The sequence below is a fragment of the Adiantum capillus-veneris genome, chromosome 22 (assembly GCF_014529385.1).
Source record: "Adiantum capillus-veneris isolate H3 chromosome 22, ASM1452938v2, whole genome shotgun sequence".
NCBI classification, from domain to species: Eukaryota; Viridiplantae; Streptophyta; class Polypodiopsida; order Polypodiales; family Pteridaceae; genus Adiantum; species Adiantum capillus-veneris.
This window is the reverse complement of record NC_140952.1, coordinates 27,812,102-27,822,008: the sequence shown is the minus strand read 5'-3', so window position 1 is coordinate 27,822,008 and position 9,907 is coordinate 27,812,102. Positions and strand designations below refer to the sequence as shown.

At 39.5% G+C, this 9,907-nt stretch overlaps 1 protein-coding gene across 1 annotated transcript; it reads left to right on the top strand.

Moving 5' to 3' along the window:
• Positions 1-5,615: 5,615 nt before the first annotated feature.
• On the top strand, positions 5,616-6,998 carry LOC147429076 (protein ASPARTIC PROTEASE IN GUARD CELL 2-like). Its single transcript, XM_086494974.1, has one exon. The coding sequence runs from the start codon at positions 5,622-5,624 to the stop codon at positions 6,996-6,998; it is 1,377 nt and encodes a 458-aa protein (XP_086351100.1). The 5' UTR covers positions 5,616-5,621.
• Positions 6,999-9,907: the final 2,909 nt, after the last annotated feature.

The following is a 9,907-nucleotide window of genomic DNA, read 5'->3' as shown; positions in this document are numbered from 1 at the left end:
AATGTGAATGCAGATTCAAAGATGATTAAATAGGTATGGTAAAAGAAACCTTCAATGCTAACTTGGTCCTTCAATAATCCTCTTTTTGAGGATTCTAACTTACTTTAACTTGAAGAAATATTTGTAATAAGCTCAAAAATGTGAAGAATCAAGTAGTGAGGGTGCTCACTCTTTGGCATAGTCAAAGTTGGGTTGTTGAGCCAAAAAATGAGCAAAGCATTATTCGCAAAGCTTCAAGTCATATTAAACTCTGTGCTCAAAGTCATAGTTATTCGGCTTACGCTCAAGCTGGAAGAGTTGAACATATCTAAGTCGTGTCGCTCATGCTGGATGAGGTGAGCATAAGAGACAAAGTCTAATAACTTAATCATGGAGGAGTGACGTAAAGTCTAACACTCACGCACAGTGCACACTAAGATGAGAGCACATATCCTCAATGATGAAAACCCTTCCTAAAGGGGCGCCAGCTAATAAAGCCATGACATATGCTTTTATAGCTATACCTTCTTTCTGAAGAACCCCCCAAAAATCTTTCTGGCACAACATATTGTTGACCATGCATTTTTGTGTACGAATATAGGATGTTCCACCATTGGACATATGCGTTAGACACTCTTTTTTGCTTCCACCTATGCACCACCCTTTTTTTTGCTAACCTTTAACTCTATATCCATCAGCAAATAATTCCTTCAATACTTTATTAATACTTCCAATGCTAATAAGTACTCCAATAATGCACGTATCCCAAAGGCACTTTTTTCCCACTTGGTTTTTTCCCTTTGGTCATCCAGGCATTAGACCCTAATTTAGAACCTCATCATTCTACTTCTCTTGTACATACTCTTAACAAGTAAACAAAGCCTCGCCATTATCCTGCTGCTATAATGGACAAATGCAACATCATCTCTCACATCAAAAACAAATTTAAACCAATGAATATCCTACATCAAAGTAATCTCATCAAAAAATTCAACGACAAATGAAGACAATCAGCCCATCAACAACCAAACAAAAACCTTCCACAGCCTCCACTGACACTTTTCAACAGTGCCCGAGGACGTGCACTAAAATCGAAAGGGGGGAATGTTAACTGAGCCAACATCAATTAATAGAAGCTTCTAAAGATCAAAGACGTACAAATGCACATCGAGAATGAATACAAAGAAGCAATTAAGATTGGGTCACACATTTTTTACATTTTCCAAAATGGCCATGTATTGTAGTTTCCCGATTTATTTCAAGCCATTGTAATATTTGAAATGTGTTACGGGCTCAATGAAACTTTCAAGCTGTAAAGAATAGGTTGGTTAGTGTGCCTAGGCTGTAGGTTAAGTAAGTTGTGGACCCCTAAAGGCCTTCGGCGCCCGGACATTGCATATTTTTACCCTAGGTATATAAGGTAGTTGAAAATGAAATTAGGGTTCTTAGCCTCATTTGTTGAGACCACTCTTTGGTGAGAGCTCATGAGGTGTGTGGCTATGGAGTCCTTGAGCTTCTCCTTGATCATGTGACTTGATTAACATTAATCAAAGCTTAATTGTCTTTCACTATGCCTCTCTCATACTTCTTTTGATTGTTAATGATGCTTTGATTAGCTAATTTGTAACTAATTAGTGGTTAATCCCGCTCTAATCTTGTATGATTTTCCTCTAATCTTTGTGTGTGCATGTAGGTTTGATTGGAGTGTGGATGCTTGATAGATCTATATGTGTGTGCTTGTGATTAGTGTGTTGCATGATATGGTTAGTGATGTGTGCGTCTTGCAATCATTAGTGTGTGTGATTGGCTTGATTTGAGGTGAAGAGAAGTGGATGTGGATATTGCCAGACATCGTGGCTTAGCTCCTCCATAGGCCGAGAAGCCCACTTCATAGAGTTACCATTTTTGTTTCCATAATTAGCTCACTAATCGTGTGAGTGTTTCCATGCCCTACCCGGGTAGCTCATATCTCTGGATTGACAATTGTTGTTGGTCATTGGAGCTAGGCTACGATGGTGCCCCTGACACTTGTGAAGAGGTGCTTCACAACGATTAAGAGTGAATTCACAAGGAACCTTTTTTGTAAAATCCCCACTTGAATTGTATTCTAGAGGGTAGACACCACCAAGGGAGTCCCTTGCTATGACCCTCTCTCACACACAATCATGGCCATGGGAAAAGACGATCTACGAAAGTTCCATGGCATAGGGTTTCAAGATTGTCAGGTTAACCTCAAGGGATACCTCATGAAAAAGGGGCTATAGAGTGTGGTGAGGCCAATGACTGATGGAGAGACTATTCAAACTAGAGCTAGCACATCACAATTTCAAAGTCGTGAACGGTCACTTGAAATCATCCTCACAACACTTCAAGGTAATTATGTGCATCACTTAGATAGAGCCACCACCGCTCTTAGTGCATGGAAAATCCAGAAAATAATTTTTGGAGCGAAAGGAAATCACTCAAAAATTTCATTGAAAATGCAATTATACGAGCTCATGATGGGGAATGATGAGGACCTCTCTAGTCTCATTAATAGGCTTAAAAGCACTTGCACACAACTAGTCTATATAGAGCTGTCAGTTGAAGAAGAAGATCAAGTAGCTGTGCTCTTAAAGGCCCATCCTAAGGACTGTGATCAAATTGTAATTGTCTTCAAAGAAAAGGAAGCACTACCCTCACTTGAAAGCGTCATTAATTTGCTACAAGAAGAAGATAAGAAGATCAACAAAAGCAACAAGTATTCAATATCAAATGGAGCATATGATGTAACCTCCTCAAAGAAGAAATGCACAAATTGCAACAAAACAAACCACCATATCGAGGATTGCTTCAAAGTCAAAGCCATGCCAACATTGTGGAAGGACAGGACATCCACCATTATGTTGCTTCTACAAGAACAACAATCAATGAAAATATGACAACAATGAAAGGACCATGAAGAAAAAAATACAAAGATTAAGCCAAAGCAAAGGTAAACCTAATTGAAGAACATGATTATGAAGATGAAAATACTCTCGGGCACTCTCTCATTACCTACACATATGTGATTAACATGTAAGTGAGCCCTAGGATCTCTATTTGTGAGCCTACATGATGTATCCTAGTGAACATAATTGAGAGCCACCATGATGAATAATGTCAACCTTGTAGATGTATTAAAGAGATTCTTAGAGGCATATTCAAATAATCGAGGCTTAGGAGGGCGTATGTTAGGGTAATCCTAGCTTATCCTATCTTATGGAGCCTTTCTCTAACTCCTTATGACCATGTACACATCCCAAATGATGCCCATATATGTAAACATGACCCAAGGACCTTTACAGCCTCTTTCCAAGTGCATAAGAGGGCAAAAAGGAGGTCAAAATAGCCCCTAAAAAGGTCCATACGAGCTCTCCACTTGTTTATCCGCTTTTGGGATAATCTTCGAGCCCTTTCACACCTCATTTATGATGTAAGCAACAAGCTCTAGCCTAGGCCTTTATAAGAGGCCAGCTTCATGTACTCATTTCTGTAATGAATTAAAGCTTAACTGCGCTCTATTTCACCCATGAATGACTGATTCTATTATCCCCCTTAACCTCATGGATTATTTTCGTGTGTCTGGGAATAGCTTTTCTATGAGGGATGCTGACAAAAACATATTGCAAGGTCTCCTACCGATAGAACAGAAGCTCTTTGGATAAGGAATCTTATCCCTCTAGTAAGAATCATCCTTCAATAGGTCACAAGGAATTATCTAGGATTATCATCATAGAGGAGGATGAGAATGGTGCTTTTAGGCAGCCACTAAAGTCAAGAGTTCACTTGAGTGATAGAAATCCAAATAGTTGGATGTGAGGTATCATCCCAATTATGATGCTTATGGATTTGGACTCTATTATCAAGATGAAATTGCTAAAAAGAGGATCTTGAAATTGAGTTTAAAAAGGATGAACTAGCCTTCTTAAGAGCACAAACAAGGTTTATTGTGTCACTTATAAAAATCATATGACAAGGATATTCCATTTCCCTACTATTGGCCTACCTCCAACACCTCCTTTCACTAACCAAAAACCAAAAACTATGGGCAAATGCATTGGACAAAATATCGAGGGTGAACCATGGCACACTAGCATCACATCAAAACACGAGCACGACTCTACCTCAATAAAACTGCACAGTTCGTAATCTACATCCAAATCTCCACGTGTTGTGTTTGCTTGGACAACATATAAAGACTATGGAGCATGGCACAATTTTTGTTCCTAATAATGTTTGGAGAGTCGTAGTGCTGACTTTCCACCATACTTTTGTATGGCACTTTTGCGTCATATGCATTATATGTTGTGAGTTTTCAATCTATGCTTCATTGCACGACAAAATGTTTAACTATTCACATTCATACATAAGTTAACACAAACATTGTATTTTGTCTTACATACTCGTACGACACCCATACACAATTATCAGGTTAGTAGGGCACTATAATCTTTGGTGTTCATCAATCCTTTCTATCTTTTCAATTCGCTAAAACTTCCTTTAGCTACATGTTTTCAGGAGATGCTCGATGTCAAATCATTGTATATGTTTGATAAATACACATGCACTTCAACTTTTTTTTATAGTTTGGCAATGCACTTTATGTATCGCATTAGCCACTTGTGTACTTTTTTATTAAATGCTTGATGTCAATCTCCATATGTTTTGTTATGTCTTACGCTAAATTTATAATTGTAAAATTGCTTGTTGGTCATTATAATGTCTTCATTTTCATATCTTTAAATAGTATCTCAATTTTTGTTAAACTGCTTATCTCTTTCCACTACTAGAATCCAGTATTGCTAAACGTAATGTGCCCTGCAACATTCTATAGCAACGACTACCAAGCAATCATAGTTACATTTTGGTATAAGGATTTAAGTTACACCTCTAGGAGAGAGTTTTTGGCCAAGAAGGCCATAGGAAAGTGGTAGAGAAAAAAGTGCAATTCTTTCACCATCAAATGGTCACCCTCACATTAACTTTTTTAGGTGACATTTCAAGTCATTTCATGCCTTACTATATTCATTTGAATATTTTCATTATGAAAATGAGCATGTGTGTGTGTACATGTGCATCTCTCTCTCTCTCTCTCTCTCTCTCTCTCTCTCTCTCTCTCCATTAAAGTGTTCAAAAAATATCATTTTTTCAGACATATAAAACCCCTTTTCTTGAATTTGCTAAGAAGAATTTTTAAAATTTTGATTTATTTTTCAAATTTTTATATTATTTTTTTCTATTTCAGGGCAAAATTTCTCCTTTTCCCCTTACTCTCGATTGACATTTTTGAAATTGAAAACGGCACAATATTAAACTGAGACACATTTTTCATGAACACAAGATCCGTGAACAGAAGGTCCATGAACATGTCATACGTGTTCTAATAATCTTTTATTAGAACACAATCTTTTATTAGTTGAGAAAAAAAACGATGCCTTCTTGAGGCCATCGTGAAGTCTTCACCTTGTTTATTTATTTAGACTTTTAATTAACTTATGGCGTGGCGCTTGGATTTGGGGTAGTAAGGTGAGAGTCGCGAAAAAAATGAAAAGACGAAGATCAAATTGGGACTAAATGCACGTTGCCCATCAGCAAAAGAGGGATCGATCGAAACGCATGCGATGAGAATGATGCTCTTTATATCATTGTTGGCCCTGGCACTGACGATCATCGATGTGGATCTGTCTGCAGCGCAATTGTTGGCCAACAGCAGCGTGCAGGATCAGATTGCGATTCCCATTAAGCACATGAGCTGCCACTCTCATGTTTTGGGCAGGCCGGAGCAGGGGACAATTGGACGAGACAAGCTGCACCCACGTCGTACAAGGCGCAAGCTGCTACCAAGTGCAGGCGCAGCAGCAGCTCTAAGATCCGGCTTTTCCCTTGATGACACCGACTACTTTGCGCGGCTCATTGTCGGCGGCCGCCACTTTTACTTTGCTATGGACACAGGGAGCGACGTCATGTGGATGCAGTGCCAGCCCTGCAAAAGGTGCTACCAGCAGATGGACCAGCCCATCTTCGACCCTAGACTCTCCACAACGATCGCCGAAGTCGATGGCCGCTCCGCTCTCTGCCATCGCCTCAGCCGATACTACCGCAATTCGGGCCCAGACAGCCCGACCTGCACTTATCAAATCGAATACGAGGACGACTCTTCCACTTCCGGCAAGCTCGTCCAGGAAAGTGTCGGGATGCAGTCGGGCCACACCTTCCCCAACATAGTCTTGGGTTGCAGCGACAGGTCAAGCAGCGAGTTTAGCCCGACTGCTGGCGTGCTGGCCTTGGGCCGCGGCCACTTCTCCATTCCCTTCCAGCTTCGCCGTCACCGCGATGCCAACACCTTCTCCTACTGCCTCCCCCCTATGTACTCTTCTGCCACATCCACTCTCACCTTCGGCGCCCCCATTCCCCCCAACACTGCCTTCACTCCTCTCATCGTCAACCCTGACCCCACCCTCCAGCAATACTACTTCGTCCAGATTGTCGGCATCAGCATCAATGGCCACTCCCTCCCCCTCCCTCGCGACCTCTTTGACATCGACCCCGCTTCTGGAGATGGCGGCACCGTCATCGACTCCGGCTTCACCATCACTCAGCTTCCTAGCCGTGCATACAGTGCTCTCCGTTCTACAATCAGAAGCGTCATCTCTGCTCATGCCCCACAACTCCTCCCCAACAGATCCTACGACCCATTTGGATTAGACACCTGCTACCTCCTCATGGACAACGTCACAGAAGATCATCTTTACAATGGCGTTCCTTCTGTTGTTTTCCGTTTTGCAGAAAGCGCTACACTGGAGGTGCCTGCTGAACTAGTCATTATTCACGTGGAGCGCGATGCAGGGGAAACAGAAGGCGCTGACAAGCGTGTTTGCCTAAGCTTTACGAGTAGCGACACGTCTACGACTATTTTGGGCAACGTGCATCAACAACGTACCCGGATCACCTTTGATATGGAGAACGAAAGAGTTGGCTTTACACCAAATGCCTGCTAGCAATATATGTCTTTTATATCTATGATATAAGACTCTAGCTAGGTGTTCGATTTCTTGTGCATGTTCTGCAATTAGTACATAAGGTTGACGCACTCATGTCTGTGTGATGGTCTTTCCTATAATTCACAAGAAGATTTAGAAATTTTCTCATGTTGGAAAACGGAGTCTTTTCTAGTGTTTTTCATACAATGAATAACATTATGAGCTTCTGCTCAAGAGTCACCGCATACCTAGCTAGGTACGATTGGGGGCAAGGGACCGCCGGCCCGGTGGTCGTACATAGCTAGGTATGCGGTGCCTCCTTCGCAGAAGCTCATGATGTTGAGGTAAGTCACAATGCGGGAATCATTGTGAGAATTTGTCCAAAGCTTCTTGTGTAATTTAATGGCCCAATTTTTTTGGTTTTTGGTCAAAATATTGTTGGTCCCTCCACTTCATTTTAATTTAGAATCCTACAGCTTAAAAAAAGGAAAATGCCACATTTCTTCCAAGATGCTTTCATAAGGTGATTATGCTCTCAATACGTTTGATATTAAAAAAATCTAAAAATTCAAATTTCCTTGAGTTTAAATATTTGACAGTTCACTTATTATATTGTTGATTCTAACCAACATTACATTCAATCTATTTAGTTGTATGTTCAAAATTATAATTTCTTTAGCCAACTTGTTCACTTGATCTTCTAGAGCATAAGACTGTATCTATTAAAGGACTTCAATATCTCAAAAGATAAACTCTTTCAATGATATTGATTCTTAAGTTCTCGATCCACACAACTATTTTCACATTTCCATTAACGAAACTTGAAACTTTTTTGCTAGAGTATCATCTGTTGAGAGAGAAAGAGAGAACACAGAAGTAGAACCCCAAAGTGTGTAGAATACACACATGAGATGATGTATATATAGAGGGGACCTGGGTGCCATATATAGAGAAGCCATATATTGAGTAGCTTCACATATAAGGTCAACACCCCCGCTCAAATAAGGGTCCCTAACTGTGGATGAAAAAACCCTTGGGGGATCAAGGGAAAAACCCACAGCTCTATATACACCCACCGTTATATTATAAAAATCATTAAATATACAAATGTTTACGAGGAGCTACATCACTCCTTTTACAATGAATGTTTTATGAGGAGTTACATTACTCCTATCCTATCAAATACAATAATGAATACAAAGGTTCAATAAAGAGTTATAAAAGCTATCGATTAGCTTGTAATCAAAAGTGTCTCCGTGAATCTGCTGTGTAGCTTGTCATCAATATCGCATCACCAAACATGTCTTCATGTTGTCATCAATATGGCATCACCAAACATATCTTCATAAATCTTTTATTGTCACCAAGTTTGTCTTCATAAAATCAATTCTTTGATCAATCCTACATAGATCATAGACTCCAAAAAGAAAACATGTCATGAAAATTATTAGCATCGTTAATGAAATAATTACGTTCACAATGTCATAAGAGATGGTTCGCGACGCCACTCTTTTGACGAATATATACGCACGACAACATATGGTACATAAAGTATAAACGTAAAAGTACAAAATGTGTGATTACGTGATACAAATGATATGTGTATATACTACATAAAACAACATCGTTTCTAATTAGCAAAATCGTTTCTAATTAGCAGAAAAATCAAAAACAAAACGCGGAAGCTGTTTTCCAGATATGTACGCAGTCAGTGAACGATAACTCAAAATCGGTGCAGAATTTGAAAAAACTTCCTTTTGCAAAGTTGTAGACCACATCGATTTCGATCTCTCTCGCGGGTAGTTTCTACAAAATTGATTTTGATCAGGAGAAAAATCGAAAACAAAAACGTACTGCTCTGATACCATGTTAAGAGAGAAGGAGAAAACACAGAAGTAGAACCCCAAAGTGTGTAGAATACACACATGAGATGATGTATATATAGAGGGGACCTGGGTGCCATATATAGAGAAGCCATATATTGAATAGCTTCACATATAAGCTCAACATCATCAAGTGGAAGCAATGATATTTTTGACTCCACATTCTCATGATTTTTCATCGTTGCTTGGAATCTATAGATAGAACAACTCATAATGACTGATTCATTACTTTCAAAATTAAAATAAGTTTATTTAAACAAGTTGCCAGATAATTTGGCAATTGGTCCTCCTTTTTGGAGATTCTTTGACCTCCTTGTAATAAAGATAGGCACGTTCCATCTCACGATGAGACTCTGCGTTGCATTTATACGCCCGTATAACAAAAATTATACGTATAAAACGTCAATATACGTCGTATTTTCGAATAATTATCGAATATCCATATAAAACAGTTTTCGATCGAGATATTTTTCGATCGAAAAGTATTTCGATCGAAAAATATCTCGATCAAAAAACTTTATATATATACAATCGTCGCTGTATTCGATCGAAAAGCATTGTGGACTTTTTTGGAGCTTGGAGAGCTTGGAGCTTTTGAGAGATTAGCATATAGCGACAGCCTCTTCGGCTTACAGTGCTTTTCAGGTATATTTTTTTAGTTTTTAGTAAATACTAACTTTTTTATTGTGTTGTGCCAGACTTGTGTGGTGCAGTAGTTTCGACTCTCACCACAAAGTTGGCTTGCAGGTCGTAGGCCACTTCGTCGTGTGTAACCATATGACTCACTCCAGAGGTGTGTAGAATATAGTTTCCTTTCCCGTGGTGTGTAGTTATATAACTCACTCCAGGGAAGGCTTAGGGTAAATTTAGATTCTCACTCGTATGGTGTAGTAGTATATCTCTCACCATAGAGATGAGTTAGGATTAGAGGTCGACTCGTGGAGTGTAGTAGGCATGATGCTACACCTCTCACTTCAGAGTTGCCTATAAAATTTACAATCTTAAAGTAAATCATTATTGATTATTCTACATAGAAGCACAAAG

Coding starts and splice junctions, on each gene's coding strand:
- LOC147429076 (XM_086494974.1), top strand. CDS start 5,622: ATGAGAATGATGCTCTTTATATCATTGTTGGCCCTGGCACTGACGATC.